This window comes from Ostrea edulis, chromosome 6 (genome assembly GCF_947568905.1).
Source record: "Ostrea edulis chromosome 6, xbOstEdul1.1, whole genome shotgun sequence".
Classification (NCBI taxonomy): Eukaryota; Metazoa; Mollusca; class Bivalvia; order Ostreida; family Ostreidae; genus Ostrea; species Ostrea edulis.
The window spans coordinates 39,903,284-39,919,690 of NC_079169.1; the positions used below are offsets into that span (position 1 = coordinate 39,903,284).

The 16,407-nt window shown below is 33.5% G+C and overlaps 1 protein-coding gene across 1 annotated transcript in view; it reads left to right on the forward strand.

Annotated features, from left to right (window-relative positions):
• The window catches only part of LOC125646538 (fibril-forming collagen alpha chain-like), a 283,991-nt gene that overhangs the window by 147,944 nt on the left and 119,640 nt on the right, over nucleotides 1-16,407 (forward strand). Inside the window, exon 24 of the mRNA XM_048872886.2 lies at nucleotides 11,862-11,915. Coding sequence (XP_048728843.1) covers nucleotides 11,862-11,915 — 54 coding nt within the window. The remainder of the gene's footprint in view (nucleotides 1-11,861; nucleotides 11,916-16,407) is intronic.

Here is a 16,407-nt window from a genome sequence, read left to right on the forward strand (position 1 = left end):
ACTTGCTGAAAGTGTTTGTATTTTTTGTTGTTTTGCAATATTTCTTGGATGCCATTGTCTGAAAATATTTCAATAGCCACAGTGAACTATCAAGGGCTGGCAACACCAACTAAGCGTGCAGATGTTCTTAACTACTTAAAACAAAAACGTTATTCTATCATATGTCTGCAAGATACACATTTTACTTCTGAGTGCGAGCCATATATTGAATCCCAGTGGGGATACAAATGTGTATTTAATTCTTATATGTCAAACTCAAGGGGGGTGTGCATCTTATTCAATAATAACTTCGAGTTTAAAATTCATGGTGAAAAAAGGGATTGCGAAGGTAATTTACTTGCTCTTGACATGACTATTGAAGAGAATAAAGTAACTCTTATAAACATATATGGTCCTAACACTGATAACCCTCAATTCTATGAAAATGTCAGAAATACTTTTTTGGAATTTGACAATGAATATTTTATTTTATGTGGTGATTTCAATCTTACATTAAACCCCTCTTTGGATACTCATAATTACTGTGGCATTAATAATCCAAAAGCCCGTGCTAAAATTCTAGAAATTATGGAAGATTTACAACTCCTAGATTATTATAGGATTTTAAATCCAGACAAAAAAGTCTACACATGGCGTAAAAAAAAATCCCTTAAAACAAAGTCGCCTTGACTATTTTCTTATATCTGACAGCTTGTCAAATTTGGTAGAAAATTGTACCATAAAGCCAGGATATAGATCCGATCATTCGGCTGTTGTTATTGAATTAAAATTTAATCCCTTTATTAGAGGACGCGGTCTTTGGAAATTTAATAACAATTTGTTAACAGATAAGGACTATGTTATGAAGGTTAAAGAAACTATTCAATCTGTAAGTAACCAATATTTGAATGATATAGGAAGTATGAATTTTCAGTGCAAAAATGGCATTGATGAAAGCTTATTTCTTGAGGTTCTAATGATGGAGATCAGGGGAGTTAGTATATCATACTCATCTTATAAGAAAAAGGAAAAAAATACTAAAGAAAAAAAACTTTTGGATGAAATTGAGGTTTTGGAGTCTGAACCAAATATTGATATTAATACTCTTGATGAGAAGAGAGCAGCCCTTGAATGTATTAGAAAAGAAAGATTGCAAGGTCATATTTATCGATAAGGTCTCGTGCTCGTTGGATAGAAGAAGGAGAAAAACCTTCAAAATATTTTTGTAATTTGGAATCTAGGAATTACTTGAACAAAACTATTAAAAAAAATTAATTTGGAGGATATCGGAATAATATATGATCAATCAGAGATATTGGATAATGTTAAGATATATTATGAAACTTTATATAACAATAATGATTCAAACTTGATTAATGTTGATCTAGAGAACATCATTTCTGATTATAATTCTCCTAAGTTAGATGTGCATACAGCCAATAAACTAGAGGTCGATATTGTAGAGGGAGAGGTTCTTAATGTGCTAAAAAACATGAAAAACAACAAATCTCCTGGTAGTGATGGTTACACGACAGAATTTTTCAAATTTTTTTGGAATGATATTAAATACTATGTTGTAAGAGCCATTAATTGTATATTTCATAAGAGGGAACTTCCTATTTCACAAAGATTAGGAATTATTTCATGCTTACCCAAAGGAGATAAACCAAGACAGCTTCTAAAAAACTGGCGACCAATTACGCTTTTAAATGTACTATACAAAATCATATCGGGCTGTCTTAGCTTCAGAATCAAACACGTTTTGGATTATATAATATCAGATACACAATCTGGTTTTCTAAAAGGGAGATATATTGGAGAGAATACTCGATTTATTTATGATATTATGTCATATACTGAGAGAAACAATATTCCAGGTCTTTTAGTATTCATTGATTTTGAAAAGGCTTTTGATTCAATGTCATGGTCTTTCATTTATAAAGTTTTAAAATATTTTGGTTTTGGGGAATGCTTTATTCAGTGGATAAAGATTTTGAACACAAATTTCAGAGCCTCGATTTTACAGAGTGGATTCCTGTCTAAACAGTTTGACATACAAAGAGGATGTAGACAAGGTGATCCTATTGCACCATATTTATTCATCATATGTGCTGAAATTCTTCCAATATTAATTAAACAAAACAAAAATATAAATGGCATATGTATACAAAATAAAGAACATAAAATATCACAATATGCAGATGATACTTCACTAGCCCTTGATGGTTCAGCTGAATCGCTTTTTGCAGCTTTGGATACTATTGAATTTTTTTCCCAGTTTTTCTGGTTTAAGGATTAATACTTCTAAAACGAAGATTATATGGATTGGTTAAAAAAAAATTTCAGATCAAGTCTTTCATCATACAAGATGGAAATTGGACTGGGGATCAACAACTTTTAATTTACTTGGTATTAATTTTTCTGTTGATCTTAAAGAAATTGAAGACATAAATTTTGGACTTCAAATCCCGAAAATTGTCGCTCTTATTGAACAGTGGAAAAGAAGAATTCTTACTCCTATTGGTCGGGTCACTGTCATTAAAACCTTACTTATCCCAAAATTGAATCATTTGTTCATATCACTTCCTACTCCTAAAAAGGAAACAATTATATATTTGTACAAAATTATCTTTGAATTCTTGTGGAAATCTAGTATAGATAAAGTCAAGAGGTCTATGATAACACAAGACTATCTAGCAGGTGGTTTAAAGATGGTTGATATAAACAACTTTATTACATCTCTGAAATGTTCATGGATTAAGAGACTTACTAAGTCTAATTGTTATAAACCTTGGATGAGTATCTTCTTTGCTGTGTATGGAAGTGATATCTTAAAGAAATTATATGACTTTGGAGATAACTTTATTTTAGAATGCTTACTTAATGAAAATAATGCATTTTGGAAAGATGTTTTTACTTCTTGGCTTTCTTATTTGAAGATCAGTCAAAATTCTCCAAAACTAAAAAGTAATTTTCAAAATATTCCAGTGTGGTACAATTCTAATATTAAAATAGCTAGAAAGCCTGTTTTTATTAAAGCATGGTATGATAAAGGGATTAAAGTTGTTCAAGATTTTTTTGACAATGATTGTAATTTCCTTGCCTTAGAAAAATTACGATGCTTATACAATCTCCATGAAGTTTGTGTAATGCAATATAATAGCATTATCACAGCAATTTCAAAATACCTAAAAAGTTTGTCTATTGATAGACATTTAGCCAAAAAAATTACTAATCCCTGTATGCCTGTATTTTTTGAACATGTTTTGATGCATGAAAAATGTTCCAAAATCATTTACAATATTTTGAACGAAAACGATACGATCCCAACTTCTATGGTCAAGTGGAAAGCTGAACTGTCTCCATATGGAGTGGGTGATATTTCCATACAAGGGGTGTTTAAAATTTGTTTCAAAACAACAACTGATTCTTCTGCTCAATGGCTACAATTTAGAATTTTACATAGAATCCTTCCTGTTGGATATTATTTGAAAAAATTAATGTTAAAACAAATGACTGCTGTAGATTTTGTACAAGTAATGTGGAGACGATGACACATATTTTTGCTTCATGTGATAAAACCCAAACATTGTGGAGTGAGTTGAGTCTTCATATATATAGAAAAACTTCAGAAAGAGTAGGTTTTAATGTGTCCAATATTATATTAGGTGAAAATCCACTAACTTTTAATAACAAAGTTATGAATTTTATAATTTTATATGTTAAACAATACATCTTTACCTGTTTAATGCAGGATAAGGAACCAAACCTTGTTGGATTATTATGTCACTTAAAGTTAAAATATCATGTGGAAAAATATGCTGCAATTCAAAAACATAGAATGCACAGCTTTGATAAAATGTGGAAGAGATGGGAAGATATTTTTGAATAATTTCTTTTTTAATTTTTACATGTTTTTTTGTTATGCTTCAATACTGTACAGCAAGTGACCACAGGAAAGAATGAAATGTATGTATGATTGATTGTCCGTTTGTTTATTTGTCTGTGTGATTATATTGTATGTGTCAAAAAACAAATAAATTATAAAAAAAAAAAAAAATACCCCTAAATTCTAATGTTTGTTGTTTCTTCCTTAAATAAGCCCCCTAAATTCTAATGTCTGTCGTTTCTTTCTAAATAACACTCCAAAATTCTAATCTTTGTTGTTTCTTTCTAAATAACACCACTAAGATCTAATGTCTGTCGTTTCTTTCTAAATAACAACCCAAAATTCTAATGTTTGTTTCTTTCTACATAACACCCCAAAATTCTAATGTCTGTCGTTTCTTCCTTAAATAACACCCCAAAATTCTAATGTTTGTTGTTTCTTTCTAAACAACACCCCTAAATTCTATTGTTTGTCGTTTCTTTCTAAATAACACCCCTAAAATCTAATGTTTGTCGTTTCTTCCTTAAATAACACCCCTAAATTATAATGTTTGTCGTTTCGTTCTAAACAACACCCCTAAATTTTAATGTTTGTTGTTTCTTCCTTAAATAACACCCCTAAATTCTAATGCTTGTCGTTTCTTCCTTAAATAACACCCCTAAATTCTAATGTTTGTCGTTTTGTCCTTAAATAACACCCCTAAATTCTAATGTTTGTCGTTTTGTCCCTAAATAACACCCCTAAATTCTAATGTTTGTCGTTTCTTTCTTAAATAACACCCTAAATTCTAATGTATGTCGTTTTGTCCTTAAATAACACTCCTAAATTCTAATGTTGGTCGTTTCTTCCTTAAATAACACCCCAAAATTCTAATGTATGTCGTTTCTTTCTTAAATAACACCCCAAAATTCTAATGTCAGTTGTTTCTTTCTAAATAACACTTCTAAATTCTAATGTTTGTTGTTTCTTTCTAAATAACACCCCTAAATTCTAATGTCTGTCCTTACTTGTAATAAATGTAATCCTTAAACAAATATTTACCAATTCGAACACCTACATGTACCTGATGTAGTACATTCAATAGTAACTTATTGTGCATATAAATTCAAGATATCAAAGGAGTTTTTAGGTTTAAATTTCAATAACTGGCGCATAAATGATCTCGGGGGGTTGTTTGCTTAAAAGTTGTAATATCTGCGGGTCAGTGAGAATGTTACGTATTGCGAACTTGAATGTATCACATATTTCCAAGACCTGCATCGTTTTCTGCTCATGTTAACATATCTCAGGCTGTTGCAAATTTGAAACTTTGATATATTGCAAAATTCGGGCCATAAATCATACACGTATCATGCAAAACCACTATGTATAGTATAGGTATCTCATTCTAATCTTGAAATTGTTGTTTCAAACGTAGAGCTTTTTCATTATGACATTTGTTGAGATTCATTGAACAAATCTCTTCCACCAATACAAACTGGGCGCTACCAAATAACTGAAAAATTGTTGAGTGTGACGAAAAACACCATCAATCAATCAATCAATCAATCGATCGTTAACCTAAAAGTGGCTTTAAAACAAAAATACTGTATGACATCATCTTCACAAGTCAAGGGTTATTGATTCGTTACCTCGCACTAACCCTTGACATCAGTGACTATCAAAAAGTTGGGCTCGTTCTGATTGTTTCTACAAAAGAGTGCAACGCGAAGCGAGAGATTCAAATAAAAACATGTGTACTGATACCTACAATTTTGGCTATTTCAATCGTTTAAGCAAAAAGGTTTCCAAACTTGATCTACTAATCAATAAACGTAATCAGTGTTGTAAATATTACAATTGTTCGTGTTATCAATACAGCAGTATGATATCGCGTCATTTGTATCCATGTGCACCATAACAGCCAATCTCTCACCAGAGGGCGTATTACGCTGCGCTACAACACCTCTGTCAACGTCTAAATGTCAAGATTCTTGGCAAAACTTACCTATACCTATAGCATGATGAATAATAATTTTATAAGTTTAAGTTTTATGCTTTGAATCTTAAAGTAGGTTCACAAAAACAACGAATTCCATGATTATACTAGTATTATTGAATGAATGAATATTTATATAAACCTTCTAATTCGCTCAGTTGTCTCATATTTACCATCTTCTGATTTTAAAAAATTCAGAGAAGTGTTTGATTTGCTCAGATATTATCATTATAGTTCGATATGCTAAGTTAGTTTTTGTACATTTTGATATAACTTTTTAGACGTTGACAGAGGTATTAGTGGAGCGTAGCGGGAACGATAACTCTGGGTAGAGATTGCATAACAGCACGCAGTGATTTCATAAGATGTTTTATTTATAGTGGATTGCGTAATGGTCTAATGAGCCCAACTTTTATATAGCGACTGATGTCAAAGGTTATTGCGAGATAACGAATCAATAACCCTTGATTTGTGAAGATGGTATGACCTAAGTGCTTCATTTTTAGCTCACCTGAACCGAAGGTTCAAGTGAGCTATTCTGATCACATTTTGTCCGGCGTCCGTCTGTCTGTCTGTTCGTCTGTCTGTAAACATTTCACATTTTCGACTTCTCCTCCAGAACCACTGGGCCAATTTCAACCAAACTTGGCCAAAAGCATCCTTGGGTGAAGGGCTTTCAAGTTTGTTCAAATGAAGGGCCATGTCCCTTTCAAAGAGGAGATAATCACAAAAATGGAAAAATAGGGTGGGGTCATTTAAAAATCTTCTTCTCAAGAACCACTGGGCCAGAAAAGCTGAAATTTACCTGAAAGCTTCCTGACATATTGCAGATTCAAGTTTGTCCAAATCATGGCCCCTGGTGGTAGGATGGGGCCACAAGGGGGGATCAAAGTTTTACATACAAATATATAGGGAAAAACTTTAAAAATCTTCTTCTCAAGAACCACTGAGCCAGAAAAGGTGATATTTACATGAAAACTTCCTGACATAATGCAAATTCAAGTTTGTTCAAATCATGGGCTCCGTGGGTTGGATGGGGCCATAATAGGGGATCAAAGTTTTACATACAAATATATAGGAAAAATCTCCTTCTCAAGAACCACTGAGCCAGAAAAGCTGATTTTTACATGAAAACTTTCTGACATAGTGCAGATTCAAGTTTGTTCAAGTCATGGCCCCCGGGGGTAGGATGGGGCCACAAGGAGGATCAAAGTTTTACATACAAATATATAGTTAAAATCTTTTTCTCAATAACCACTGAGTCAGAACAGCTGAGATTTACATGAAAGCTTCCTGACATAATGCAGATTCACGTTTGTTCAAATCATGGGCTCCGGGGGTAGGATGGGGCCACAATAGGGAATCAAAGTTTTACATACAAATGTATAGGAAAATTCTTCTTCTCAAGAACCACTGAGCCAGAAAAGCTGATTTTTACATGAAAACTTTCTGACATAGTGCAGATTCAAGTTTGTTCAAATCATGGTCCCCGGGGGTAGGATGGGGCCATAATAGGGGATCAAAGTTTTACATACAAATATATAGTTAAAATCTTTTTCTCAATAACCACTGAGTCAGAAAAGCTGATATTTACAAGAAAACTTTCTGACATAGTGCAGATTCAAGTTTGTTCAAATCATGGCCCCCGGAGGGTAGGATGGGGCCACAAGTGGGGGGGGGGTTCAAAGTTTTACATACAAATATAGGAAAAAGCTTTAAAAATCTTCTTCTCAAGAACCATTGGGCCAAAGAAGTTGACATTTACATGAAAGCTTTCTGACATAGTGTAGATTCAAGTTTGCAAAGGGTAGTCTGGGCCATAATAGGGACTAAGGTTTTACATGCAAATATATATGGAAAGTCTTCAGATATGGGCCAAGGTGACTCAGGTGAGCGATGTGGCCCATGGGCCTCTTGTTTAATTATACCCCCGCAACAAAGTTGTGGAGGATATACGGGAATCGGGCTGTCCTTCTGTCCGTCCGTTTGTCTGTAGACACAATGGTTTCCAGACTCTAAAGCGTTATCCTTTCCACCTATAGTCACCATATCATACACATGGACTATCCATGGGACGAAAATATTCCCTATCGAATTTGGGATCAAAAGGTTAATCGCACTGGACATCGAAGTAGCAATATGGTTACCGGGGTCTAAAGCGTTATCCCTTCCACCTAAAGTCATCATATCATACATATGGACTTTCCATGGGACGAAAATGTTCCCTATTAAATTTTAGGTGAAAAGGTAAAACGTCAAGCGCACTGGACATAAAGTCAATTTGGTTTTCAGTGTCGAAACCTCCAGCATTTCAAAATGTTCCAATGCTCTATTGCGCTCGTACAAATCCTGTGTCTATCGCTGTTCCCCATGGTATTTTATGTCTCATAGTGTTATCCTTACAGAGAACAGCTCACCGAAGCTTGTTTTTTCTTAAAATAGACCAAAACACAACAACACTGTATAAGAGTGAAAAATGTCATTTATTAAAGGGATTGATTCACGATTTCCCCCCAAATTTTGTTTTTCACTTTAAATGATTAAAATTTACAGTCTAATATGTTAAGAATGTTTCATAAAAATTAAGGTCATCATGACAGAAGCTCATTATAGAAAGTTTATCATTTGGTTTGAAAACAGGTGTGTTATTCTTTACGAAGTTTTCAAAATAAATTGATATTGATGATTTATTATATATATCACATCACAAGTATGCTTTAGGTAAAATGTGCCATTTAAAAGTTAAATTTGCGAAAGTACAAAATGAAGATGCTTTAAATTACAAAATTAACGTTTCACTGGTTTGTTTGTTTACATAAAAAGACTCGAGTCTTTGTTTACATAACACAGAACCAAAGCTAAAATATTGCTCTTATCCTTGCATTCAAACGGTCCAAATTTTGGTTGTCGATATCAAATGAGTTATATTTTTAATTTTTAACATAAAAAAAGAAAAATAATTCTTTCTAAAAACGTGAAACAGTCCCTTTAAAGGAAACAAATAATAAAACATTATCATATCCTTGCACCAATATCGACACATCGGTCCTGATTTCCCTTATAAATAAGTTACCCAAAACAGTACTACTGACTACATGTAGTTCAAACTGGGGAAAATCAGCAGATATAAAACATTATTTAGGAAACAATAACAAACTACCACCATATAACAAGCATTCAGAGAACAATAACAAACTACCACCATATAACAAGCATTCAGGTAACAATAATAAACTACCACCATACAACAATCATTCAGAGAACAATAACAAACTACCACCATACAACGAGCATTCAGAGAACAATAACAAACTACCACCATATAACAAGCATTCAGAGAACAATAACAAACTACTACCATACGACAATCATTCAGAGAACGATAATAAACTACCACCATACAACAATCATTCAGAGAACAATAACAAACTACCACAATATAACCAGCATTCAGAGAACAATAACAAACTACCACCATATAAGAAGCATTCAGAGAACAATAACAAACAACCACCATACAACAATCATTCAGAGAACAATAACAAACTACCACCATATAACAAGCATTCAGAGAACAATAACAAACTACCACCATACAACAATCATTCAGAGAACAATAACAAACTACCACCATACAACAATCATTCAGAGAACAATAACAAACTACCACCATATAACAAGCATTCAGAGAACAATAACAAACTACCACCATACAACAATCATTCAGAGAACAATAACAAACTACCACCATATAACAATCATTCAGAGAACAATAACAAACTACCACCATATAACAAGCATTCAGAGAACAATAACAAACTACCACCAGATAACAAGCATTCAAAGAACAATAACAAACTACCACCATACAACAATCATTCAGAGAACAATAACAAACTACCACCATACAGCAATCATTCAGAGAACAATAACAAACTACCACCATATAACAAGCATTCAGAGAACAATAACAAACTACCACCATACAACAATCATTCAGAGAACAATAACAAACTACCACCATATAACAAGCATTCAGAGAACAATAACAAACTACCACCATACAATAATCATTCAGAGAACAATAACAAACTACCACAATATAACAAGCATTCAGAGAACAATAACAAACTACCACCATACGACAAGGATTCAGAGAACAATAACAAACTACCACCATATAACAATCATTCAGAGAACAATAACAAACTACCACCATACAACAATCATTCAGAGAACAATAACAAACTACCACCATACAACAATCATTCAGAGAACAATCACCCTCAACAGCGTATCTTCGTCAATGTGAGAATGTCTTGTTCGGTGCCCAAGGAAAAGATTAGATCTAAAGGCGTCTTTTCTAAAGAGTTGGGAGACACTTGTTCATATTTTTAAGGTAGGTCCCTAGTCCTGGACCTACATGTGATTTCTCAAAAATTTGAGTTTAAATACTTAGATTGTTCATTTGAGGGTATGATAAAAACAAAAAAATGGGGGGTTGTCAGTATAATGAGTAAATTATGGTATTTTTATTACGTGTACCCCTATTTGTCAAACGGCAATATCAGAATTCATTGAAGAAGTCCTAGAATATGTCCATAAAATTTTGTTTGAGGTATGATGCTGCAATTTTTTCCCTCAAATATGAAATAAATATGTTTAACTAAATAATTAAAAGTGAAATTTTAACACAGTTTCATGTTTTTTAATAATGGTGGTACAAAATTGAATTCAATACAGGCCCTCGGCAGTCAAAAATACGGCACTTCATCACCACTAATATGAATATTTAAAAAATTTGACTTGTGATTTTTCATTCAAACTCACATATTATGTTCATGTATGAATGCTTGTTAAAATACATTTAAAAAATCTGCCCTTTCTCAGCATAATATTTTCACAGCATCTCAATTTATATTTACATTTTTTGGCCAAAATAGCCATTTTGAAGATGATTTTCACATAATAGAAGATAACAAATATATAACAAGATAACAAATATATAACAAGTGCAGAATTGTTTTATTTAATTCCACAAGTGCATTATCGCATATCATGAATTTTTTTTTAATTTACAGATAATTTTAACATGTAATACCCCTGTATATCAATTAAACAAATATGTACCTCTGGTTTTGTGTGAATTAGATGACAAAAAATGGAAAGACGATTGGAGCCATAGTCTACTCAAATATAAGTGATTGAGTGTTATTGTATTCATTTTCTAAATTAAAAAACATCCAGGTAAATGTAAAAATACGTTTGATAATAATAGTACGTGAACCAATACCAGAGTTCGATCCGGAAATGACGTCACGCTACTAGACCCCTACTTTAAAGTATTGTTTCTAACAACTCAAATTGATAACCATGTGACTTTTGGTTGTTGGAGTTAAAAGTTCAGCGTTAGTTGTACAAATATGGTTCTTCTAGACAAATTCTCCCCTCTGAAACTACAGTACTTAATGATCGATGCATATGATTTGCAAAACTGTAGCGTTTTTCTTTTCATTAGATTTGCATATGCAATCCAGTATCAGAATATAAGACTTAAATTTTTTAGTGCAAAATGATAAAGATTAAGACACTGAAGCTCGAAAATAAGCACTATGACATTTTTTTCCATTTGTTTTATAACCCCCCTCTTTCAATATAGAAATTAAAGGGGGGAAATATGATAAAATCATCATTAAAGATATACTCCCAAAAGAACTGACAGTACCATTCAACTCAGGTTACGGTCTCTTTAGTCTAAAGATACAGATGTTTTGGCAAATGTTTGTTTCTTTTCACGATATCAAGAACATTTTTCACGTATAGCATACGACACTGACATGTTGCAGATTGTTGGAAACTGGGCTAAAACATACTGTAGAAGAAATCAGGAATCACCAAGTGCAATGTTGATACTGTTCTAGTGAAATACACCGATGACGGAGGACATCCAGATTTTAAACTTCGGATAATTATGTAATATAACTATAACTATCATTAGTCATTTCTAATTTTCAGGGAATCGTTGGAGACCGTGGACCCCCTGGAAACCAAGGGACTAGAGGGTTCCCCGTAAGTTTTTTTTACGAGACATCTTTCAGTGAATCAAAGTAAGGTATCTTCTTTTCTAAAATATTTTTCTCCAATATTCAGTTACATTTCATAATTATGTGAACTGCATCAAACTTTCAGAAATTGTTTGTATTAAGATTCAAGTTTCCATATTTTTAGCTTTTCTAATGGAAAGTTGTCTGTCGTCTGTCATTATCATAATAAAGGTTTGGACTTTTTGGGTACATATTATTCCAATCCTTTCATTTCCAAACATAGCTAATTGGGGAATAGTGAAAATATGATGATATACTTAAACAATCTTCTTGCCAAGATCTGATGAACGAAAAGAGCCATATTTTACATGAAACTTCTCTTATTTGTAAAGAAAATTCAACCCATAACCCAGAATGATCCAGAAGTTGGCTGTGATAGTTGTTGAAAGTTTTATATATAAATAGATGGAAATAATTTTTTAAAGAACCACGAGGTTACATTGTGTCATTCAGGTAAATAAAATCATGCCCCCCACCCCAGAGGGCATGAAATCATGCCCCACCAGGACCCAGGGGCAAAAAGGGCTCAAAATTGTGAATAGAAAAGATAGTCTTCTGTAAAATCACTGTTATGTGAAAGTCATATGATAGAATCCCCTCACAGTGTAGATTCAAGTTTGTTCGCACCATGACCTATGGACAGAATGGGACACGATAGGGACGGAACAAATTCTTCTCAATAGCGACAGGGGAATGATGTACAGTATCAGATTGATTTGGAATTGATATATAGTCACTGTGTCGATTTTGGTTTGTTATGAATCACTCATGACTTCCGGGACCACAAAAGATATTTAACATTTAAACATTTAGTACCTAGGAGAGAGGGAAGGTTGGGGGATCAAATCTTCTCGGGAACAGGAAGGGTACAATATTAATCATGAACTATGCAAGCGTTCTATTGTAGTGTCGATTCAAGTTCGTTCAAATCATGACCCCCAGCGGACTTAGGTTGGGACCAAATTCAGGATTTAAAACTTTACCAAGGAACATAAGGGGTATTACAAATCATAAGAATAAGGATGGATTTTATCAATTTGATACCCATGTATCCCCATGCAGTGTATATTCAAGCTTGTTTACGATATGGGTTTAATGTTTTCCATATGACTATATCGTATGTAGGAACACTTTAAGTACCCCTTTGAAAAAGAGGGAGCATATTGATCAGATCAAGCGTTTTACGCTCAATATCTTGAAACGTACTATGTAAGAAACATCAAACTTATTTTACTAGTAGCTCCGAACAAGTACAAAACCCGTTTTGATTTCGAGTTCATAAGGTCAAAGGTTAGGGATCAAACTACTTCGAATATATTGTTCGCCCAATATCTTGAGAGCTCTACTGCCTGATAAACAACAAAAGTAGTGTACTGATACTCCCTAAGATGTAGATTACCCCTATTGATTTTGAGGGGAAAAGGTCAGGGTCGAACTACGAGGGACGTTATAAGAAAATATTGTCTCCTCAATAATGTGAGAATAATTTGAGAACCACTATCGTTATAAATATTATAAATTCAAAGTTGACCCTTTTCGGTATTTTCAATGGCTGGGGTAGCATATTATGTTCTTGTTTTAAAAAATCTTTGTTTCAAGAAACGCGAAAATATAGTTAATCTAATTACTGTTGAAGTTCAGTATAGCTTAAGGTTTTTTGGTTTAATCACTTAGGAGCTAGAGCAGATCTTCAAATAGGATTTAAGATGTCTCTTACACTTGCGTTTAACGAACATTTCCTCTGATGCTTGACACTAGTACGATGACTGATCCGTACTTCTCACCCGAGTCACCTTGCTCAATCAGGAATAAAGACTTGAGAGTTTGCATCTGGGGTACTAAGATTATGAATCCTATATATATCCTATATAGCACCTTTGATGGACACTTTCACCTTGAAAGCTGTGAATTGTATAGTACAAAACCATCAATGTTTTATCGTGTTGAATTTTAGTATAGTTTAAATTGATTTTACTGGGGTTTTAGTGAGGTATATGCCAGGAAATTTCAATGATTTTACTTAGGTTTTAGTGAGGTATATGCCAGGAAATTTCAAATTGGAGAATCACTTCAACTAGAAAAGTAAGATGTGGTTAACTTTTGCTAGATGTCTTTGTGCAAAATTCCATTTTCCGATGTCATGTTTAAAATTAAACAAAAATCAATATATAGTCAATTTCGGTACCTATATTTATCTCTACCGTATATAAACTACCTTGCTTTGATTAACCATTAAATTTTTTAGCATTAATCGTGAAGCAGGTTTTTGTTGTTATTGGGTGTGTTTTTTAAAATGAAATTCGTTTATTTTCTTTTAATTCCTGACATACATGTAGTATATTAAACCGGTTACTATCTTGGAAAGACCTTTGTTATACCTTCAATGTACATATTCGTCAAAATGTGCAGATATTACTTGTCAACTACGACGTAAACACTTTTAAATTCTGAACTTTTATCAAAAATACTGAATTGCATTAAACTTGAAGAAAAATAGATCTGAGAGTAAAAAAGGCGACTTTTAATCAAATTTAATGAAAATTATGTAAAGATTTCTCCGCAATGAATCAGTTACTTCCATACAATAATGTTTTTACTTTTGTTTCTATGGGTACCTGTAAAATGCGAAACGAATCGAAATGAAACCTACCGAAATGAAACAGATTATAGAATCGAACTGTGTAATCATGATAATAAAAGATGTTATTTCGGGTCCCTGTGAAAGTTACCACATATAAATAAAATTATCTTCCCTGTAGTTGTGGTCTTTCGAGTTGATTGATACATTTTTAAGCGGTCCATCGGTTAGCATCAAACATTCTTTGAAGAAGCTGGTGTCTGAGAAAGTGGAAAGAAAGAAGACGTTTAACCTTTTATTTTATCTCTAACTGCTGAGGTGCAGTACTTTCAATAGTGGAAAAAATTATATAGTATATCATATTATATGAGTGCAAAATCATTATTGATATGCAGTAAGTCTAAAGATAACTCTATATATTTGGGGTGTTGCTAAAACGGGGAGTTGAAAACGGGACGGAAAATCGAAAATATTTGATGCAATAATTTCAGGAGGTCAACAGTTTGTAAAATCAAAAGGCTTATGAACAAGGGAAGCAGAAATTACAAAGAGAACGGGAAGACACTCAGAATCCACCGTTTGATATACTACGTACAAATACACAATATCCACATGTATATATATATTTGTCTGTAGAGCAAATATGCTGAAACATGTATTTATACCCAAAGGCGGATCCAACACCGGCAACCCCACCCCTCGTTTAGTGTGTTTCCCCTTCCCTCTGACCTGTGAGACCGTAACCCTCCGTTCTGACATTTCTGGATCTGAAACCAATTGCACATGATATTTATAATTTAATCAACTTCGGATACATGTATGTACATGTACTTTGTGCACCTCACCTCCTCCCTTCTAACTTTTAAATTTTGTATCAGTCAACCCGAAAGCCTACATCAAAGCGAAGGCGAATTTTATGTATATATGGTAACTTTTACAGAATCCTGAGATACCATTTTTAATTATTATTAGCTCACCTGAACCGAAGGTTCAAGTGAGCTTTTCTGATCGCTTTTTGTCCGTCGTCTGTCCGTCTGTCTGTCCGTCTGTCTGTTAAACTTTTCACATTTTCGACTTCTTCTCCAGAACCACTGGGCCAATTTCAACCAAACATGGCCAAAAGCATCGTTCAAATGAAGGCCCATGTCCCCTTCAAGGGGAGATAATCACAAAAATGCAAAAATAGGGTGGGGTCATTTAAAAATCTTCTTCTCAAGAACCACTGGGCCAGAAGAGCTGAAATTTACCTGAAAGCTTCCTGACATATTGCAGATTCAAGTTTATTCAAATCATGGCCCCCGGTGGTAGGATGGGGCCACAAGGGGGGATCAAAATTTTACATACAAATATATAGGGGAAAACTTTAAAAAATTTCTTCTCAAAAACCACTAAGCCAGAAAAGCTGAGATTTACATGAAAGCTTCCTGACATAATGCAGATTCAAGTTTGTTCAAATAATGGGCCCCTGGGGTTGGATGGGGCCACAGTAGGGGATCAAAGTTTTACATACAAATATATAGGAAATTTTTTAAAAATCTTCTTCTCAAGAACCACTGAGTCAGAAAAGCTGATTTTTACATGAAAACTTTCTGACAGAGTGCAGATTCAAGTTTGTTCAAATCATAGCCCCCGGGGATAGGATGGGGCCCCAAGGGGGGATCAAAGTTTTGCACACAAATATATAGGAAAAAACTTTAAAAATCTTCGTCTCAAGAACCACTAAGCCAGAAAAGCTGAGATTTACATGAAAGCTTCCTGACATAATGCAGATTCAAGTTTGTTCAAATCATTGGCTCCGGGGGTTGGATGGGGCCACAATAGGGAATCAAAGTTTTACATACAAATATATAGGAAAAATCTTTAAAAATCTTCTTCTCAA